This window comes from Panicum virgatum, chromosome 3N (assembly GCF_016808335.1).
Source record: "Panicum virgatum strain AP13 chromosome 3N, P.virgatum_v5, whole genome shotgun sequence".
Lineage (NCBI taxonomy): Eukaryota > Viridiplantae > Streptophyta > Magnoliopsida > Poales > Poaceae > Panicum > Panicum virgatum.
The window spans coordinates 26,478,755-26,501,055 of record NC_053147.1 but is presented as its reverse complement, the minus strand read 5'-3'; the positions used below and the strand labels follow the sequence as shown (position 1 = coordinate 26,501,055).

General features: G+C 49.2%; 3 protein-coding genes and 1 non-coding gene across 4 annotated transcripts; 3 read left to right on the top strand and 1 right to left on the bottom strand.

Moving 5' to 3' along the window:
- The first annotated feature begins 1,369 nt into the window (after window positions 1-1,369).
- Window positions 1,370-3,362, top strand: LOC120665404 (40S ribosomal protein S12-like). The gene is made up of 5 exons (XM_039944966.1): window positions 1,370-1,473; window positions 1,566-1,611; window positions 2,366-2,657; window positions 2,942-3,007; window positions 3,100-3,362. Exons 2-5 carry the CDS (start codon window positions 1,607-1,609, stop codon window positions 3,157-3,159), a joined length of 423 nt encoding a protein of 140 aa, XP_039800900.1. The 5' UTR covers window positions 1,370-1,473; window positions 1,566-1,606; the 3' UTR covers window positions 3,160-3,362.
- A 1,107-nt stretch (window positions 3,363-4,469) lies between these two features.
- Window positions 4,470-4,551, bottom strand: TRNAS-CGA. Its single transcript has one exon. It is a non-coding gene; the product is annotated as a tRNA-Ser (tRNA).
- A 4,061-nt stretch (window positions 4,552-8,612) lies between these two features.
- Window positions 8,613-10,756, top strand: LOC120665403. The gene is made up of 3 exons (XM_039944965.1): window positions 8,613-9,047; window positions 9,663-10,096; window positions 10,395-10,756. The coding sequence occupies exons 2-3, from the start codon at window positions 9,695-9,697 to the stop codon at window positions 10,566-10,568; spliced, it is 576 nt and encodes a 191-aa protein (XP_039800899.1). The 5' UTR covers window positions 8,613-9,047; window positions 9,663-9,694; the 3' UTR covers window positions 10,569-10,756.
- A 6,387-nt stretch (window positions 10,757-17,143) lies between these two features.
- On the top strand, window positions 17,144-18,712 carry LOC120667462 (peroxidase 2-like). The gene is made up of 4 exons (XM_039947529.1): window positions 17,144-17,523; window positions 17,615-17,809; window positions 17,922-18,084; window positions 18,204-18,712. The coding sequence occupies exons 1-4, from the start codon at window positions 17,257-17,259 to the stop codon at window positions 18,557-18,559; spliced, it is 981 nt and encodes a 326-aa protein (XP_039803463.1). The 5' UTR covers window positions 17,144-17,256; the 3' UTR covers window positions 18,560-18,712.
- Window positions 18,713-22,301: the final 3,589 nt, after the last annotated feature.

Below are 22,301 nucleotides of genomic sequence, written 5' to 3'. Positions count from 1 at the left end.
GCCAGTACATGTACCTATGTGTTAGTGGTTGGAGAATTAGACAGGGAATAGCTAGCAATTGACGAGAATTGGGGACAAAATAGAGGATCGGCAGAGATCATTCGGTTACAACTTTGTTCAGGTTCCTCTCAAGATGATCTCTCTCTCCTATATATCTTCTACGCGCACGCAGGCGCCAGCTATTACTACTGGGTCCACTCCGAATCGGTGAACCGATTGTTGGGCTGCATCTTTCTCTTGCCTATGCCGAGTTCCTCTTCTGGGCCATCGCGGGTTGGGCTGCCTGTTGGGCTGGTAACACTATGGAGCAGTTAATTGCTCATGATTCTACCGTACCTATGGGCAATTAATAAACATCTCTGTTTACTCACAGAAAAAAAAAACTAAATTGATTGTGGGCGGAAGCTTTTTTTTTTGAGAAAGCCGGGATGGATTTTATTTATTCATGGTAAATATTACACCAGCAGCCTTACAAAGACACCCCTGAAGAAAATAGAAATTACATCGTGGTCCTTGTAAAAGCCTCCCGGTTGCCGTCTTCGCCGGAGCCCAGAGCTCAGGCTCGTCGACGAGAACAACCTCGAGGTTGCACCTCAACGAGGAAACTTTTTTTGATGCTCCATGAGGCAGCACACCAGCGTGTGCATGTAGATCGATGAACGCTCTAGCAAATCTTCGTCGACGCTGGCGAGTGACCTCCAGACAGCGACGAAGACCAACAACATCGGTGCCCCCGATGGATTTCATCAACATCGACCGTAGCAACCGATCGGTTGTCCTCCAACTCCCGTGAAGAACAAAACCAAGAACCGGCCGATTCCAAACGATGAATAGAAGACCCAAAAAGGGGATCACAAACCACCAACCCGGCTCAAGTTGGTGTAGAACATCCCTCACAAGAGCTTCACCAGGAGCTGCGTCGTCACCGCCACAACCACCGGAGGAGCCTCGGAGGGACAAAAGCGCCGGTAGATGGCACATCACGGCCACCAACGGAAAGCAAACTGCCACCAGCGGAGCCGGCAGCAGGAACCCTAATCTACTGAGAAAACTAAAACTAGTAGAAAACTACATATACACAGGACCGCACCCGCTTCTCAAGCCGATTCGCAGCTCTCCAACGCCGGCAAGGCCGTCGGAGAGGAGGAATCGGCGAGGAACGGGCACGGGATCAAGAATCGCCCGTCTCCACCGCTCTGACCTGTAGATGGGGAATAGAAGAGTCGAGATTTTCAATTTGATTGTGGGCGGAAGCTAGAAGCTGAGAGCTAGAAGCAGGAAGCTGGAAGAAGATGAACTGATGACTAACCGACGACATGGTTCGTATACTGGGCCGAGTCCCCGAGGCTGTGAGGCCCCATTACGGCCCAGAAGGCCCGGCTCAAATATAAGTCCACCATGTCCCAGCCGTCACCTACACAGACATCCCCCTCGCGAAAACCCTAGCAGCAGCTCCGCTCTCCAACCCCTCAGGTGGCGGCGCGTTCCTTTATCCTCCTGCTTCTCCTACTTCCTGATCTCGCCTGTTAATCGCCACTGACGCTCGTTCCGCTTGCTTGCTCCAGGTTTCCCCTTCGCAGTCGGCCAGGTCCTCGCAGCGCGGGAGATGGCGTAAGTTTCTACCACCGAAATTCTTGTTTTCCTCAGCTAGTCATTCCAGTTGGCTCATGGTCACCTTCAACCGTTGCTGGATCTTGTGATGTTAGCCTTCTCGCTTCAAGATTCACTGAATCATAGCCTGGCACATCAGTTTTGCTCTGTGCGGCATCGGATGAAACGAGGCCTTTAGTGTTTGGTGTCCTTTTTCAACGATTGATGCATTTGCTATCGTTGTGTAGTTGTCGTTTGTTGAAGGGTGAATGAGCTCGCTGGTGGTGTTGATCTGGGGAGTAACGTTCCCGGCGGGGGGCATCAATATTTTCCTGTATTGTTCAGTCGATTTGAATCGTGTGAATCCGATTATTTTTTTACTGTTTTAGTGATATAGCTGCTTGTAACCATGTAATTGTAGCAGAAAACAGAAATTGTTCTAGACTAAATCCAGCATGCAATACAGACTCAATAAAATAGATTTTGTTTTCTGTTTGGTTATTGAGCCAATGGCCGGAGTTATTTGGGATTCTAGCAGGTAAGGCTTGTATAGAGAATTCTAGTAACTTTGTGCTTACACTTCTTAGGCATTATGCTCTGTTGCTCGTTGATGACTAATTTAGCACAAGGGCAAATACCTATAATTATCTTGCCTTTTGAGCTGTATACAATTGAGATTTGTTCCCATCCTCTGGGGTTTTGTTAGAGATACTACTACTGTTTAAGTCTGTTCGGGCCCTGCTTGTCAATTCACCATGATTTTCTGCTTTGGCAGGGATCAGGAGACCCCGATTGCAGTTGAGGCACCGACCCCTGTTCTTGGGGAGCCGATGGACTTGATGACTGCTCTGCAGCTCGTCATGAAGAAGTCTGGTGCCCATGATGGTCTCGTAAAGGGTCTTCGTGAGGCTGCCAAGGCCATTGAGAAGCATGCTGCTCAGCTCTGTGTCCTTGCTGATGACTGTGACCAGCCTGATTATGTCAAGCTGGTGAAGGCTCTCTGTGCTGAGCACAATGTTCACCTGGTTACTGTGCCTAGTGCTAAAACTCTTGGCGAGTGGGCAGGGGTGAGTTAAAGAATGCTTCCTTAGAAATGTACTTTGTTTAACTGTGTTGAACTCTAGTGGTCCATGCTGATTATTCAGATAATGACTTACATTGCTCTGTCTAATCCTTATGACAGACAATATAACACGGCCTTGCAATGTTCATGTGCCTATACATTCTGTTTTAGTTGTTCTGCAATTTAAAATATAAATTGATGAGCGTGCCATTCTCCACCTTGCTTTGTATTGCTCTGTATGTTGCATTTCTTGAATTGTAATAACGTTCATATTTTGGTCATTTGCAGCTTTGCAAGATTGACTCTGAGGGCAAGGCAAGGAAGGTTGTGGGCTGCTCATGTGTGGTTGTCAAGGTAAACATTGATTTCCTACTGTATTGCTTCAAGTGACTATTCTGGTTTGTACCGGAAAAGTGATTTTATTTTGGCTTTGTTTGGATCGCCAGGACTACGGCGAAGAATCAGAGGGCCTTAACATTGTGCAGGAGTACGTCAAGTCGCACTAGATACAGTGTGTTTCCGAATCTACATTTTAGGCCTGAGTTTGAAATTGTCCTTGGTTTCCGGGCTTGCTAGGAGATTAGAACAATTTTCAAGTGCAAGCCAAGATTGATGTGAACGATCTGGATATCTTAACTCTTGTTTTAAGCGCTGTGTTATCTGCTTTTAATACATGTATCTCCAAGAGCTGGTGGTATTCTTGCTTGTTTCTTATTTTTTGTCCTTCCTGGTTGATTTGTGCCTATGCTCATTGGGGGGCGCTTTTGATGTTAGGGCTTTGGTTTTGCTTGCATATTGTTGCCGTGCACCTGGATTGCTCCCTAATAATATCACATTTATTAGTTAAGCAGCTAGGAGGATGTATCTTGAATATTAGTATATTACTTTGTACTCTACTCTTTTTGGCCGGCCATTGTGTGATCTTCGCCTCATGGTTTGCGACATGAATCTTTTCCAGCTAAACATCAAAACATCAGGAATTAGTAGTTTGAATGGCACTTAATGGCGAAATGAGCACTCTTTTGAACACCAACCCAGGAGCTCATTACAGGCTACGGCACCTCTTTGAAGCCTGAAGTGGTATGATGCAGCTGGGCCCGAAACAAGTGTCCATTGTTATGTTCGAGGTCCATGCAACGCTTGCTCATGCTCAGTCTGCCCGTACGACCACGAGGATCCATCACGCGGAGGCACTTCTGTCCTCTTTACCTTTCGAGTTTCGATTCCTTTCGAAGCACAAGTGCACAACTATGGTGCCCGGCCGTCGTGCAGCTCCGGTCAAGGTCAAGAAGGCCCCCAACAAAGGCAAGACATTCTCCTCCTCCGCCCCCTTCCTGCTGCACAGCCCGGGGCCCTCCTCCTTTCCCCTCCGTTGGCGTTGTTGGGCCGCTCGTCGTCGGCGGCGACCAGCGACGCATGGAAAGGACGGGATGGGTGCCAGCAGCACCCTTACCGTGTATATAGCACAGCGTGAGCATCAGTGTGTTGTGGTTAGTGTTGGTATATTCCCTCTCCTCGGGGTGGAGGAAGCTCCAGCAGGATGAGAGAGAGCTACTTCCGGCGTACGGCGGTAGACTTGTCATCGTCTCCTCATGGAGATTTGAAGATGTAATGGAAAGGTGTGAAGTACAGCAGCTCGGCTTTTGTAAATTGTAATCATCCAATACAGCAGGCAGTCTGTTGCCGAGTCACAATACACATCTCTCCTCCGCTGCGGTAGTAGAGCTGCAGAACAAAATAAATGCCGAGAGCACGAAATGTTTCGGCGGCCGGCCGGCCGTGGAACCAAAAAATGGGGAGGAATAGAAAAAAAAATCGTCGACAGCAGGATTCGAACCTGCGCAGGCAAAGCCCAACAGATTTCGAGTCTGTCTCCTTAACCACTCGGACATATCGACGTTCTTGTAAATAAAGGTAACTGAAAATTCAAATATTTGTCAGCACCAATTCGCGCTCTTTTTGTCCCATCCCTCTTTTCTCCGAGGTGGGTGTGGGGGACACGCGAGGCCCCGCCGTGCATGCATGTGCGATCGCCGACCCCGGCTGCAGTTCCGAGGAAAAGAGGGCACGCGACGACGACCCCTCCTGGCCCCCTTTCAACAAACGCCCTATGGTTTTCCTGCTGCACCGGGGCCCTGTTTGGTTTCCCTATCATATGATAGCACACGATTTTCGAGAAAAAAATTTCACATGCATGGAGTACTAAACGAAGTTTATTTGCAAAATCTTTTCACGGATGGGTGTAATTTTTCATGACGAATCTAATGACAGTATTTAATCGATGATTGGCTACAGTGATGCTACAGTAATCATCCTCTAATCGTGCGGTCAAAAGTCTCATTAGATTCGTCTCGCGAAGTAGCGCAGGGTTGTGGAGTTAGTTTTGTAAATTGACTTTATTTAATAACCCTAATTATTGGTCAAAATTTTTGTGCTACTTGTGCTACAAAGAAAACAGGGCCCGGACTACCGGTGCATGTCAGCATGCGGGCGTGTATTCATCCATCGTCTTCAGTTTAATTGGAGAGTATGGCAGTGACAATGTGACATCGACAGGGTTTTGCTTGCTGGATTCAGAGAGGAGAGAGCCACCACTTGATTCGGTTCTTCAGTGTCCAACCCACCCGGTCTCTCCACCGAGATCCTCCTGTCACCTACAATTTCTGCTCGATCCATCGTCTACTGCTGATGCCTTGTTTCTTTACCTTCCATGTTGCAGATTTTTTTCTTTTCTTGCTTTATTGCCCGTGCCGTTTTTGTGGACTCCTAGTGCCAATCGCTGCTTGCCTTTCGCGTCGGGGCATGGAGCATGAAACCCACATACAGCACGAGCTCCGAGCCGAGATTTCCCTGACAATCTCCAGCCCGTCCGTCCGTCCGCTCCGTACGATGGTGTCCTGGGTACTCGCTTGTAGTGGAACGCCCACTCCCGACTCCCGAGACGATAGAAGAAGTGGCCAGGCCAGGGGTTTGGCGTGCACGATCTGGCGATTCGTAATTTTTAATCGTGCGATTAGGGAGCTACGAGGCACCGGCGCTCTAGCTTACGAGAGGAGCTCTCATTCATGCTGCAGCTACCGGCTAAAGCACGGCCATGGCGATGGCGTGCCCGAGTCCTGAGATGGTGGAAGCTGCACTTCAGGCTGATGATAGGTTGGCTAGACGCCTAGGCCTCATTGTTCAATTCCAAATGGTGGCCTATCCAGCTGCTTGGCTGGATGATGTTCTTGCCGAGAGGCTGTGTAGACAATACAGAGAGGAGCTTGTCCCACTAGTAGGTTAAAAAAAAAAAGGACACTTCATTCCTGCCCAGGCGTCAATTGCCATCGATCATTCACCCAAGAAAAGTTGAAAAGATACGAGGCCCTACATACTAGTTGCAAGTACGTAGATAGGACGGTTACCACGATAGGCGCCATCGGTTTCTTACAGACTCCTGCACGCACTACTACTGCTACCGATCAGCCCAGTCAGACACCGCTTTTTTCAGCGAATCTGATGTTTTCTAAGAGGATCCTAAGCCTTGTTTAGATGCATAAAGTTTTGGATGTAAAAGATTGTATTACTTTCGTTTGTATTTGGTAATTATTGTCCCACCATAGATTAACTAGGCTCAAAAGATTCGTCTCGCAAATTATAGATAAATTGTGTAATTAGTTATTTTGTTTTGTTACATTAAATACTTCATGCATGCATTTAAAGATTCGATGTGATGGAAAATTTTATAAAATTTTGGAATTTTGAAGGCATCTAAACAAGGGGTAAGTGAGATTTCACATGCATGGGATTCCTGCAGCAGAGACAGCAGACCACCCTTATCTGGGCACCTAACAATTAATCGTTCATTCTCCGGGTACTGTTCACTTCGTCCTTGGGCGCGACCGAAGAGCATGATCTGTCTGTACCTGAGGAGATCATGATGAGCGTCAAGCCGAACAGCTCGGCTTCATACATATTGGAACATCCGGTTAAATGTTGGTTAGATGTTGGGTTCCCATGCACTGACTTCCCCAGACACGGCAAGTGGCATGTTGGAGCTAGCGGCCGAAGACTCCCTCCAGGCCTCGTGTCGAGTCATTAGAGCAGGTATTATAACGGACTGAGAACCGGCTGGGATCTGACGTGGAGAGGAGAGAGAGCGGGAACGGGCTGCCGCTGAATCGCCCGCTGGCACCGGCTGCAAGGGCTCCCTCTCTCACTGCAACGCAATCAATGCGGGCCTGCGACGCATGCTCCCAGCCGGCTCCGGCTGGGACTATAAAACCTGCTCTTATCCTTCCGCGAGCACCAGCTTGGCTGTCCGCGCATACCCGGGCATCATGGTAGAGCAGATGAAGCCAATGCCGCTGGATCATAGATTATTGCTGTGTCCTTCCATTATTTCCGGGGCCATTTAGTTCCCAAAAAATTTTGAGGCAAAAATTTTTTGGAGCCGTTTGACCACTAATTAGGAGTATTAAATATAGATTAATTATAAAACTAATTATACAGATGGACGGGAAATCGCGAGACGAATCTATTAAACCTAATTAATCTGTCATTAGAGGTATGTTACTGTAGCACAATATTATCTAATCATTGCATAATTAGATTCATTAGATTCGTCTCGCGATTTCACCCGGTGGTTATGAAATGGATTTTATCAGTTATTCATATTTAATACTCTAAATTAATAGTCAAATATTGCAAGTTACTGTAGTGTGTGAACATTTTTGGAAACTAAACGGCCTCGGTTTCCCAGATGATCCACCGGGCTGTCCGGCGCTAGGGCCCCGGCTTGCCTCGGAGCCTCAAAACGCCATGCCTCCCTGTCCGAGTGTCGACGATGCCATGCGTCTCTTGTTGTTTCTCCGTTACAGCAAGAAAAAAAAACATATAGCCCTTCCTCTCTTTTTTTTCCCTTTTCTCTTTTACTATCCGTCACAAAAAAAACATACTCGTAATCAGTAATCACCTTGTGTCCTTGGCCTGGTTCAGTTGTTTGGTTATTCTAGAATTCTAGAATGCATGTTTCCTAAAAAAAATTTCGCATACAATAAGTGCTAAATGAAGTCTATTTGTAAAATTATTTTAGAGATGTGTATAACTTTTCGCAACGAATCTAATGACGGTAATTAATCGATAGTTGGCTATAGTGATGATACAGTAACCATTCTCTAATCACGTGATCAAAGGCTTTATTAGATTCTTCAGAGTTCCTAGCGCAGAGGTACTGGAGTTGGTTTTGTAAACTGACTTTATTTGACAATATAATTAGTGGTCAAAGTTTTCTAGCACTTCCTAACACCGGAAACCAAACAGGGCCCGTGAGGTGAGCTCGCAATCACCTCGCAGTTGCAGACTGGCACCGCACCATTCCCGAGGTTGAAGATGACAAGATGTGGCCATGATTCCTCGCAAGAAGAGAGGAGAGACGAGAGAGCCAATTTACGGCACGGCAGCTGCACACGAGTAGCGGAGTAGAGTACTGAATGAGGTTTTGTTTGGTTTGGTTTTTTTAAGGGAATAGTAATACTTTGACTAGTAATTACGGTGTCAAACAAAACTAGTTTACAAAATCAACTTCAGAACACTGTGCTAGGAACCCTGAAGATTCTAATGAGGCCTTTAACCGCACGATTTGAGGATGGTTGCTGTAGCATCACTGTAGCTAATTATCAATTAATTACCGTCATTAGATTCGTCGCGAAAAATTATACCCATCCCTAAAAAAGTTTTACAAATAGACTTCATTTGGTCTTTCATGCGGAAGTTAGATATCCGTTCTAAGGAATCTAGAATGTAACCAAACAGAACCTGAATGACCAGACCTGTGACCTGCATATAATTTCAGACACTGACTCTCAAAATCTGACCGGATCCTGCACAAGGGGAGGCCTCACACCTTTTCATGCTGCTAGCTTTCCTCCCTTTCCCTTTGTTTGGCTTTTTATTTGCCTTTTCTTTCTCCCTTGCACCCACCCTTTGGAATCATTTTCCTCCTCCCCCTACGACTCAACTGCGTGGGTGAGGGTGGAGGTCCCGCTTTCTTCGCGGTGCCCATTTCCCAAACACGATTTCATCAGGGTTAGCGTCTTGTTTTGCTTTGCAGCTAGCCCTGACGGTGCCATCCCGTCCACTGTTGAGGCCGGCCAGCCTCACATGTTCTCTGCGCAAGGGGTGGCAGCTCACCCCCTGCTCTCTTTTTGTTCTTCCACCTTTCGCTTTTGCTGCTGCCGTCCTCTTGACCCCTGCACAACGCCTGAATGCCACACCTTCTTCGCCATGGCCCCAGCCGGATCTCCTTCCATTTAAGAAGCAGGGAGCCACCACCCCATTGCTCGTCCTCTCCAGGCTCGCAAGGTAGATGAGGCACCGGAAAACAGGCTGCTCCAGGGAAGTTCTAGCGCTAAAGGTGAGTTTCTTTTGCCTGCAGTTTACGTACTCCGCGTATCAGGTATTCAGGTTCAGGAATGAGTGGCTATTGTACTTGTTCGGATTTCAGACTTTTCTCGGTTTAGCTTCTGCAGCTACTATTCTCTGCCATTTCCTTTCCGCCGTGCTTCGCAGCTTTACGCTTGATGACAGTTATTGGAAGAATAGCACAAATGGAAATGGTACAAGTTACTGAACGAGGGTGCATTTGCACTGTGAGGTTTTTTAGTGTCAGTTTCAATCGTCTTTCTGAAACTGCCCTGGCTGAACAGAATTCGATGAACAAATCATTCCAAACACAGCGTCCTTGCAACGGTGCAAGGTGTGGTGAGTGAGTTGGTGACATGGCCGTTCCCTGTTCTGCTTCGGATCGCCACACCACAATGCTAATCCCAACAACTCCCGCCTACAACCAAGAACGGGAACCGGAGCAACAAGCCATGCTTGCATTTTCCATTTTCCTTTCGCCTTTTACCTCCTTCGTCTTCACATGTAGAACGTGACATGTCTTTCACGAGCCTCACATGCAATCGGCCAGGAGATAAGGTGGCGTCCAGTCCTCAACCGTCTCTGATGCTTGCATTTCCTCTGCCAGGAGCTCCGCGGCGCATCCCAGTGAGAGGAGCCATGAGCAGCTTCGCGGGGCAGAGGTCGAGGCCGTGGGTGGGGGTGGCGGGCGCCGGCGCCGGCGCCACGTCGGAGCCCGCGGGCGACAGCGTCGCGAGGGACGACGCCGCGGCGGCCTTGTCCATGAGGGGCGCCGCCGACGCGCCCACCAACGCCAGCGCCATCTCCTTCGGCTTCGCGGCCACGGCCGTCCTCGTCTCCATGTTCCTCCTCATGGCCATCTTCGAGCACCTCATCAAGCCCGGCCTGGCTTCCTCCTCGTCGTCGCCCTCCTCCTCCACGCGCCCCGACGGCGGCGGCGGCGAAGGCCGCGCCCGCGCCGTCGGCCTGCCCCACGCCCGCCTGCACCACCACCACCACCACCGCGACGCGTCGCCGGACAAGCTCGGCCACCCGCCCAAGGTACGGTACCTGCATTGCCACTGCTCCCCTCTCGTGCTCCCACTGCGTTGCCAGTGTTCCCTCCTCCCCTCCCGTGCCCGACCGCTCGTGCGTTCGGTTCACGTGCGCCGCGCTCAGAGGAAGTGACGCGACGCGCCCCCCTCTCTCCTCAGTCCACCGCACTCCACTCTCGTGTCCACGGACTGGCACTGTGCGCTCGTGCACGGCCGAGTGCACAGGCAGGCAACGACGAGGCGACGTGGCGTGCGAGACCTGACCTGACCTGCTCACTGGGGCTTTTTTTTTTGTTGCGTTGCAGGTGGAGGACGACCCCGTGGCGGCGGCGGCGGACCTGACGGTGCTGATGCCGGGGCACCGGTACCCGACGTTCCTCGCGCAGCCGGCGCCTCTCGCGCCGTGGCCCAGGGAAGGCGTGCGCTGGCCTCCCCATGACCAGGAGCATCATCGCAGTTCATTTGCTCCGCCGCCATGACTTTTGTTTTCCTTTCCCTTTCTGTGTACAGAGTGTAGTTTGTAAAATGCAGGGCGTGCAGCACATTGGTCTGGCTGCTTCTTTGTTCATGTTCATGATGAGGCTTCGATAGCCCACTGCAAATGCGTCGTAACTTCAGGAAATTTTTCCACCACATTGTCGGCCGGAAAATGGAATGGGTTGGCTCACGCCAGTTGGCCCATGAAGATGGCCCATCCGTTGGGGCCATTCGAGCTTTGTCCACCCACCTCTCTCTACTACCTCTGCGATGAAGCAAGGCTGCTGAACAGGAACAGAATTTTTTTTTTTGAAAAGATGAACAGGAACAGAATTGACCTCCAACCATAACCAAGCCTCTCGCTGACCCGGCCGCTCTGTCCATTGGCCGTTTCCTCGCAGATGCAAGCCTCCAGGTTGGTCGCCGGCGTGCATCAGCACAAGTGCAGAACACCGCGGAGCCCGCTGGCACCGTCCCCTTCAGTTTCTTTCGATTACGTTTTCTTCTCGGAAGAAATGGCCAAGGATTTGGATCATCTGATCGAGCACACCTCTTGCTTTTCCACGCCTCGCAGCAGGCACAACGAACACCCCTCCCAGCGCCCACAGCAAACCACTGGGCCTCGCCGCGACCCCGTCTCCGCGCGCGCGGCCGCCCTCGTCCACCACCGCGCTCCAGCTGCCGAAGAGTGCATCCGCGGCAACCGCGTGCGGAGGAAGAGGCGGGCAGCCGCCGTACGTGCACGACGTCCCCTCCCCTGTACGGAAACCGATAGCTCCAAGCTGTTGACATTGCTCCGCCACAGGGAACATGTCAAACGGGCAACCCCGATCGCGTTCCAGCCCCAGTGCCCAGCGGAAAAGTCCGCGCGCGCCAATGGCTCGTCGGGGCTATAAAACCCTGCCCGCTCGTCCAGTCGTTCCACTCGCACCCATCAGCTCTCACCCCTCGGTCGCGTGCCAAATGTAAAAATGTTCTTACACGGGTCGTATGCCCATTTCGAGAAAATCAAATAGCAATACATATTTTTCTAGATCTAATGTCATATGCAAGCTAGCGGGTCTCTCAACTTTATTGATCTCTTCAATATGTGCATAAGGAGTTCCCTGCCTAATTATATACTCCCCGTCCCAAATTATTAGCTATTTTGTTTTTTCTAGATACATAGATTTTGCTATGCATTCAGACATAACATTTATCTAGGTGTAAAACAAAATATATTCACTTAGAAAAGTCAAAACCACTAATAATTTAGGATAGAGGGAGTAAGATTTCTAACATATATCTAGGTGTAAAGCAAAATATATTCACTTAGAAAAGTCAAAACCACTAATAATTTAGGATAGAGGGAGTAAGATTTCCTAAAAAAGGAGTTCTGACACAATACAATTGTATATGTCCAGATGGCAATCAGCATGAAGACCTAGCACTGCTGCAAGTTGTGGTGTGCTTGCTATTTTAAGATACAAACACTTGGGTTATGTTTCAAACTGAATTGTCCAATTTAAAAGCTGTTGAATACATTTTCAGATGTTAAGATTAGTTTTTTATTGAATTTTTTATTAGATGATTGTGCGCCAACAGTTGAAGACTGTAACATCGAAGATGCTTTTAGTTTAAGCTAGTTAATTCGTACCTTATAGTAAGGGGAGGGCCTGTTGATGAAATAGAGATGGTTGGACCTATAGGGTAACAATTGACAATAGGTAATCAGTACCTTATAGTCATGCCAACCAGACGGACCACCTTCTTCTTGTTAGAGTGCGCAGCGGAATGCGGCCCGGCCTGCTATACCCACAAGCCGGCACCCTACCAAGCCTCAGGTCCACCGGAGCCCAACCAACCAAGGCCTCAGGCCTAACTCAACCTAAAAGACTAACCTAATAGATGAAGACTGTCCCACTTTATATATTGGGCTCCCCCACCATCAATTTTTGATGTGGGACTAAATCTAATACTTCTCCTTCCTCGCCATTATTTGCCAACTCCGCGTTCTTCTCACTCTGATAAACTTCTTCCTCCACAATTGTCTCTCTAGCACTCCTCTATCATCCCCTTTGCCCTTTCGCCGCTCTCCTCCCTCGTCTCACATGGCTCTCCTTATTTGGATTTGCCGCTGTTGTACACCTATCACCAAGCTAGGCCGCACTAATTTCTTGCTATGTTGATACCAAGACAGTAGGAGCGCTGCCTCCCATGACTAGTGATGCCTTGCCACACACCCGTAACCCTACCCACAACGCATATCCACGGCTTATTGTACCAATCATTCATGGCACATTACTAAATCTGCTGGTGCTGATTCACTTCTTTTTAATGGATAGGCAAGATTGCTGTTCCCACTGATAACTCTCTTATAAAGTTCTTTAATCTGAAGTCACTACTTTATCCCCGGATCTATAAATAATGGGTCTCAATTCAGGAGGAAGAAGCTTACAAAAAAAGTCCAGGAGGAAGAACCGGTAGTAAGCACAAAACCATCTATTCTGATCCTACATTTGTTTGAATAAAATGTTTTGCAAATTGCATGCGTCTAACAAAAAAATTCTACTGATGATCCACCACCGGGTGACCTCCAGGCTAACTCTAAATTCTGCAATCCTATCTGTCCGGATCCCCTAACTCTAACCGAGCAGTGGTGGTGATATGATACACGGCTAGAGCTAGAAGACAACACGTACGCCTAATATGCCGATCCTAATGTGAGAGATGGATCCTTTTATGGTGTTGACCAAGTAGGCACTGATCGGCACTTTCCTGGTCATTGCGTGCCAGGTTGTAGGCTGGACATTTGACCTTCACAAAAGCTCTATTGTGTGTGTGTGTGTGTGTGTGTGTGTGTGTGTGTGTGTGTGTGTGTGTGTGTGTGTGTGTGTGTGTGTTTTAATTTCTAGTACGCACTCCGTCCATTTTTGTTGCAAGACATTTTGTTTTGCTAGGATCGTGACGTGAGGCGTTTGTGGTGATCCGCAATTTTAAGATATGCAAATTCAGTTGTTCGGATACGCTTGCGAGTGGGCATGCACACGTTTGTAGGAGTCAATGTGCATGTACATGTAAGCATATGTGTCTGTACAATGTTTAAGGAAAGACTTTATTCTAAAGAAATGAAATACGCTTTTAATCTCTAATGAGGAGGGTGCCATGTTTTCTATTACTCACTCAGTTTATCTTTATAAGGTGTATTATTTCATTTTGATAAGATAATAAGCCATGACATTAAACAATTAGTATTGTATTCAAATATTTTTTTTATAAGCAAATGATGTTATTAGGTTCGTACTTAAATGTCTCATTATTATTATTCTAAGTAATTATTGAACAAATTTTGTTTTAGTGAAACGAATTGTAAGCCTTACAAGGTTAAACAAATAGAGTATTGTTTTTTTATACCAAACAGTATAGTTTTGTACACTTTTCTTTTCGATCCCATGGCCGGCAGAAGGACACCAAGTTAGGCTGCCGATGGGTAGTGCCACGGATTAATTCAGTGTCATACATGATATTTTACTAATACGGTACACTAAATTCAGCTTTTTGTCCCGGTTCCAAACTAGCTTTTGTCCTTTTGTCCCGGTTTTGGAACCGGTTCCGGTTCCAAACTGGCTTTCGTCCTTTTGTTCCGGTTTTGGAACCGGTACTCGGCTTCCGAGACAAAAGCCTCGAGGCTTTAGTCCCGGGTGGTAGAACCGGGACCAAATTTTCCTGACGCTAAATTTTTTTTTGCACTCCTCGGGATTCGATCCCAAGACCTCTTGCCTAGCGCATGGTTTCCTTGCCAACTCACCTAAGTAGTACATGTAACTTAGTATAGAATAACTTCCTTTTGAACTATCACGTGAAGGGGTCTTTAGTCCGGGTTGGTAACACCAACCGGGACTAAAGGGTCCTTTAGTCCGAGTTGGTGCCACCAACCGGGACAAAAGGATCACTCTTTAGTACGGGTTGGTGTTACCAACCGGGACTAAAGGGTCCTTTAGTCCGAGTTGGTGCCACCAACTGGGACAAAAGGATCACTCTTTAGTACGGATTGGTGTTACCAACCGGGACTAAAGGGTTGGGCCTTTTGTCCCGGGTGGAGCCACCAATCGGGACAAAGGAGGACCTTTGGTGCCGGTTGGTGCCTCCAACCGAGACAAAAGGCCACTATCCCCCGCTGGCCCGGCTAGCCGTTGGACCCGGAACAAAAGTCACTTTTGGTCCCGGGCCCAAAGGTAGCCGGTACAACTGGCCTGGATCAAAGGCCTGTTCTGTAATAGTGGTACTCAATTAAATATGAGAGAGGTAGAAGCAATATCATCAAGAGGACATAGCTTGAGCATGAATACCAACTTTTAGAATCGACACACATGTTTTAGACCGATTGTTATAGGCGTACGTTTTAGAGAATGACTTTGTGATTTCTAGTATAGACAATACTATGGTATCATTTACTATAGGGTAAAGTCCATTTTTGGACCCTATACTTGTCATGGTTGTCTAATTTACGACCTACAACTACAAAACCGGACAAATAACACCTCCAATTGTGCAAAACCGGACATAACACAACCCTGAGTGGTTTTGGGATGGTTTTCGCTGACGTGGCACTGTGGGACCCACATGTCAGCACTGACAGGTGGTCCCACCCCTCCTCTTCTCCCGGCCCCCTCTCTCTCAACTCTCCCTCGCCACCGCCGTCGCTCTCTTCCAATCAAGCGCCGCCTCCGCCTCCTCTGCACCTCCTACGCCGCCGCCGCACCAATGCCGGCCACGGAGGCCACCTCCTCCTCCTCCGCCGATGTGGCACCAATGCCGGGCACGGAGGCCGCCTCCTCTTCCACCTCCTCCTCCGCTACCCCGACGCCGGCCACGGAGGCCACCTCCTCCTCCTCCGCGTCGCTGCCAACTCCACCGCCCCGCCGTCGGCCATGGAGGCCTCCTTACCTCCTCCGCCGCGACGCCATCCACGGAGGCTGCACCGCCAGCCATGGAGGCCCCCCTGCCTCCTTCACCGCCTCCGCCACGATGCCATCCACGGAGGCCGCGCCGCCGCCTCCTCTTCCTCTGCGCGCGCCGCGGGCCGTGGAGGCCGCGCCGCCGCCTCCTCTTCCTCCGCGGGCTGTGGAGGCCGCGCCGCCACCTGCTCTTCTTCCGCGCCGCCGCCTCGTCTTCCTCCGCGCGTGCCACCGCCTCGTCTATCTCCGCGGGCCATGGAGGCCGTGCTGCCTCCTGCTCTTCCTCCGCGCCACCGCAGGCCATGGAGGCTGCGTCACCGCGGGCCATGGAGGCCACGCTGCTGCCTCCTCTTCCTCCGCGTATGCCGCCGCCTCGTCTTCCTCTGTGCCGCCGTGGGCAATGGAGGCCGCGCCGCCGCCTCGTCTTTCTCCGCGCGTGCCGCCGCCTCGTCTATCTTCGCGCGCGCCGTGGGCCATGGAGGTCGCGCCACCTCCTGCTCTTCCTCCGCGCCGCCGCAGGCCATGGAGGCCACGCCGCCACGGGCCATGGAGGCCACGCCGCTACCTCCTCATCCTCCGCGCGTGCCGCTGCCTCGTCTTCCTCCGCTCGCGCCGCGGGCCATGGAGGCCGCTCCACACCTGCTCTTCCTCTGCGTCGCCGCAGGCCATGGAGGCCGCGCCGCCGCCTCCTCTTCCTCCGCGCGCGCCGTGAGCCATGGAGGCCACGCCGCCGCCTTCTCTTCCTCCGTGCCACCGCGGGTCATGAAGGCCGCGCCGCCACCTCATCTTCCTCCGCATCGCCGCGGGGTATGGAGGCCACGCCGCCTCCTCCTCGTCCTTCGTGCCGCCGTGGGCCATGGAGATCGTGTAGTGCCGCGCCGTCGTCTCCTCTTCCTCCGTGCTACCGCCGACGATGAGAGAGACATAGGAAAGAAAGAGTGTAGAGTGAACGGCCGAGAGAGAGAGAGAGAGGAGAGAAGGCTGACGTGGCCAAAACCAGGGTCCACGTGGCCAGAAACCGGGTCCACGTGGCCAGAAATCGGTATCAAATGGGCGTAGGGTTGAATTTTAAACGGTTTCAATAGTTCACGTATGTGTTTTGTCTGGTTTTGGTGTTTTAGGTTGCAAATTAGACACCCATGACAAGTATAGGGTCCAAATATGGACTTTACCCTTTACTATATTAAGGTTGTACCATTTCTCTTCTCCATGTAATACACTGTCTCCGTTTCAGAATGTACGACATTTAGGGTAACCTAATTATTTATAGTTCAAAGACTACGCATTTTTCACAACACACAGAAGGTAAGCGTGACATAACAAACCAAGATTACTTCGCACGCCATCATCCCTCATCAGCGCGACCATTTCTCGTCGCGGCGCGGCATGGTTCAACGCTGCAACTGCAACAATAATATATTTGGATCCAACGCGTGCCGCAGCATCGCCGCTGCTAAAGCCTAAAGCTATTCAATTTGACATCCTCCGTCGCAGGAGGGAACATGTCAAACGCGCACCCAATCCAAATATCCAATTCCCATAATCCCATCCCAGGGAAGCAGTCCCCGCGCCCGCCCATGCCGCCAGCCTATAAAACCTGCCGCGCGCACCCATCTCCCTCATCATCTCTGCCAAGCTCCATCCATCTGCAGCAAGCACCGCCACACCTAGCTGGCTGCCTGCTCCTGCCAACGCTGTCAGTGATCATCACCGCAGCCACTCAGAACCGCACGCGGTAGGGACAAGCACGAGCATGGCCGCGGCCGCCGCCGGTTCATCCCGATTCCTGCCCCTCGGCTTGCAGTTAGCTGCTTGCTCGGCCGTCCTGTTACTCGCTCTGGCCGGAGCTGCCCATGCCCATCCGCATGGAGCCGGCTACGCGCTGAGCTCCGCGTTCTACGACGCGTCGTGCCCCGGCACCCACGACGTCGTCCGGCGCGTCATCCGGGACGCGCGCGCCTCCGACCCGCGCATCCCGGCCAGCCTCATCCGCCTCCACTTCCACGACTGCTTCGTCAACGTGAGTGCCGCCGCCGGCATCCCCTGACCGAGTAGATCATTATACTTCAGGGTTGCGTCGTCTGACAGGAATGCGTGCCGATTCGTTTCAGGGCTGCGACGGCTCGCTCCTCCTTGACGAGGACCTCCCGGCGATCCAGACCGAGAAAGACGTGCCCGCCAACAGCAACTCGGCGCGCGGCTTCGAGGTGGTCGACGACATTAAGAGCGCGCTGGAGGAAGCGTGCCCCGGCATCGTCTCCTGCGCCGACATCCTCGCCCTCGCAGCCGAGATCTCCGTCGAACTCGTAAGCACCAGACACGTCTTACTCCTTCCATTGAACGGCCGCTCGCCGCGCGCCGACGCTATTCCAGCTTAGCTAGTTTTCCTTAACTGACGAACCATGGAACTGCTTGCAGTCTGGAGGGCCACGATGGAGCGTGCTGCTCGGCCGGCGAGACGGCACCACGACTAACATCGAGAGCGCCAACAACCTACCGAGCCCTTTCGACCCCCTGGACAAGCTCCAGGAGAAGTTCAGAAACTTCAACCTCGACGACACTGACCTCGTCGCCCTCCAAGGTAACGTACTGACATAACTAAAACATTTCATAAACAAATCGTATGAAGTTCAAACCCTCGACGAATCTTTATATTATTGCTTACACGCTGATGAATTCAACAACTCATTTCTTCTCCAGGAGCGCACACATTCGGAAAGGTGCAGTGCCAATTCACGCAGCAGAACTGCGCAGCGGGGCAGCCCGACGATGCACTGGAGAACCTGGATGAGGTCACACCCAAGGTGTTCGACAACAAGTATTACGGCAACCTCCTGCACGGCCGCGCCAAGCTCCCGTCCGACCAGGTCATGCTGTCCGACCCTGCCGCGGAGGCGACCACCGCTCCCATTGTCCATCGGTTTGCAAGCAACCAAAAGGATTTCTTCAAGAACTTCGCCGCGTCCATGGTTAAGATGGGCAACATCGCCCCGCTAACTGGGAACGATGGAGAGATCCGAAAAAACTGCCGGAGGATCAACAGCAAAGGCTACTGAAGAGGACACTTTTTCCTCCATGCGATTGATTTCCCTTTTTTTTTTAGAAATGATTTCCCTTTTGTTTAACCAACTGTAGTTATGCTTCTGTAAATAATCATTCTTTCGATTTTTATTCTTTGTAGGTTCCCTTTCTTGAAAGCAAATGTAAAAATGTTTTACATGCCTCATAAACTCTACATCTAAGATGATGATTGATAAGGCTTCTCGCGTGATGGAACTTATTACACACATGGATTTGAGTATCTTATTTTATTATTTGGTCAATAAACGGAGCCTCCACGTTCGCTCTCAAGGCCTAAAAATTTACACATTAATCGAAAAAATAGAAAATAAAAATTACCCACCACTGCCATTATAATAAAAATTAGCCTAAAATACCCCTGTGTCTAATTAAAAATCACCCATCAATACCATTATGAAAAATTAAATATAGAATACCATTTAACTATGTATCAATTACAAACATATAATATTAATAAAAATTAAGGCTAACATCAATCAATCAAAAAATGAAAATAAGAATAATTGTATGCATAATATTATTAAAGCTCAACAAATCAAATTGTTATAGTAAGTAGATTATATTTGAATTGATTCAACCAACAATAAGACATAATTTACGATAATAAACAGGATGATGTATGGTAAAAAAATAGTATAGTCTTTAAGTAAGGATACAACGCAATGCAAATTTTTGAATTTCCAATACTAGCCGCGCAAATGTGCGGGCTCTACGCCTAGTTTCAGTATAAATGCACATATTTATGACTAATAACTCGGTGGTAGATAACTTGTCATAGAAAGGGGAGTACAGTTTCAGGAGTTTTCCAGGAGTTGTTTTTGCTGGGTTATGGTGGGGATTTAAAATCTCAGTTAAATTCATCAAGAATCCATAAACGTGTTTCTTGACATGAATGAATGTATTTTCTCAATGACGCATTCTGCGGTGAGTGCACTATCCGTATAATATACTAACCTCATTTTTTGAAAAACAGTACAAATACAGACACTCACAAACACGCGCACATCTCTATGAATAATGCGAGCACCAGTGCCGAGTCGAGAGCTCGAACCCTGATAGGCAAGTTCCAACATAAGAAACCTTACCAAAACTAGGCGTATAATATACTAACCTAGTTTCATTTCCTCTCTAACCAACTAGTCTCGTACGCCCACTATCTTTCTACAGTCCACTACCTTTAGAAGCATTGAGCCTCCACCTTTAACACCTTGAAACCTTTAATCCTCCCACAACCAATGGTTATTCCTCAAGACTATCCCACTACCCTTAACACCTTGAAACCTCGTTAGATTTTACTGAAATTGCAGAGAAACCCTTGTGGAAACATAAATAAAGTTATGGATTAAACATTAGCTGCAATTTTGAGTATGTATTAAGTTACAAAATTAAACCCAAAACCTTATGCCAATGACTGACCGGTGCAACACAAACTTAAATGGATGGAGAAAAATAAACTCAAAAGCTTAAGACAATGACCGACCAGTTCGACATAGGAACTTAAATGGATGGAGAAAGATGGACATACATATACTCTTTCTCATGTGGAGGCTTCTTAGATTTCAAAGAAAGATGGATACAATCTTGTTATTGCACTTCAAATTTTCAACAATGGATGGCCTCTAATATAGCCATGTGGGTTTTAGCTTCCTCCAAAATTAATTACGGTCATACTCTTCTAACGGAGTGTGCCACAAACATCCATCCAGTCCTTTATCTTTATTTTAAGGAAAAAAACTCCACTCAAGAGCCGAACAAAGCATTAATTCTTTTCACCGCCAATTGGCCCGAGGGAGTATTCCTAATGGAAATCGAAATCACATTTTTGTTTTGCAACAACAAACTATTAATTATCTAGATGCAATGCAAAAATAAGATATTGGTGCTACAATACTATATCTTAGATCCTATTGAATTCATTTTATTTAAAAGGAGGTATCTCGAGTAGTCTTCATTTGAGACGACACTCCGGATAAGGCTGCATCGAGAGCTCACCAACACCAGCTCCGCGCCTTATCTATTCGCTACTCCCTCCGTCCCAAAATACAATTCGTTTTAGAAATTTTAGAACATATTAACAAGAATGTAAAATAACCATGTTTGCCCCTATTTTTTTATTCATATGTAGTAGTAATTGATTTTTACATGCACATACACTTCCTAAATAGGGTAAAGTGACTTGTTTTTTGGAACAAATTTTGAATTCTAGAGTGACTTATTTTTTTAGACGGAGGGAGTAGATCATAAAAGTGGGTAGTCTTCATCTTCCTCCCACATGCGAAGCTCCCAAGCATGCCCCGCCTCCACAGTCATCCTCCGACGCTGGCGAGGATCGTCCTTCTCCCTCGCCTCCCCTCCCCCTTCCCACTTCTACCTCCATCCGAATCTAAGGAGACACTAATGGCCCCCTTGCACTGTTGGTAAAATGCCTAAGAGGAAATCATAACAATATGAATCAAAGGTCCATATGGATATTGATCCATGAGCGATTAGGATTACTAATTGCTCTACATGGTCCAGACCCATTAGCGCACTCTATATATACGTGGGAGAGGGCTAGGGATACCACCACCTTGCCACGCCTTAAACCCTAGCCGCCCTCCCTCCTCCTGGCCGCGGCTCCCTTCCAGCCTTGCGCGCGGTGCTAGCACATCGGCGCACGGTGATCCCTCTCCTGTATTTGTGGACTAAGTGGAGGCACTGCTACTGTTACGGTGCTGATCAGCAAGGAGGAGACGATCCGTTCGTGGCTTGATCGACTACTTCCTCTACCTCAACGCGCGACTACGTTGGACCGAGTCTACTTCAGCGTATCTTCCACTGCGCTGCGCTTCTAGCGGTAATGATCTATGACCTCCTTCTCGCAAGCTTCATGGGTGAACGCAGTGTTAGGGCAGTCCCAACCCAGAAACCTTAGCCCGGTTTCTACAGCTGCCAAATCAGCTAGAAACTGTACCTAGACACTAATCCACCCAACGCAACGTTTCTTGATGTGGGCCCAAAAGGAATTCCATCCAATCCCTCCACTACTACTCTCTCCCGGTCTCTCCGCTGTGTCCCGTGGCTTCTATCCTCTTCTCTTTCGACCGGAACTATGCCGGCAACAATGACATTTGCTGGTGCGCAGCCAGCAACAGCGGCGGGCAAGCGGCACCTGCTGGCGGGTGCCGCGCATCCTAGCAACAGCGGTGCCCCTGCAGGTAGGAGGCGGCAGCGGTGCTGTTGGAGATACGGGGGATTCCGTTCTCCGGCGAGCACTCAAGAACACACGAACTTGGGTGTTTGGTGCTGCAAAATGCGGCAGCGTTTTCTGTTGTATTACTTCGGTATATAAAGCAAACAAGAAACAAAACCGGCACTAGATTGCCGGGAACGTGCAGTGCGTCTGCATCTACTGGACCACGCCATCCCATGGCCGTCGCACACCACCGCATGTCACCTAAAGACTCGGACGCGCCCCCGCTGAACACTTGCATGCGGTCAGGCACCGATACATGCACACGAACATGCAACTGGACTCTAACTGACTTAGCTACAAACTAGGATATGTACAAGACTCGATCAGCAGGATTACTACAACATTTCTCCCCCCCCCCCTAAGCCTTGATCGAGTTGTCAGCAAGATTGATGACGCCCATTTTTTCGCGCAGCTCCTGAAAGCGCACGCGCCCAAGCGCCTTGGTGAGAACATCAGCGAGCTGCTCCTCTGTTGAAGTGTGT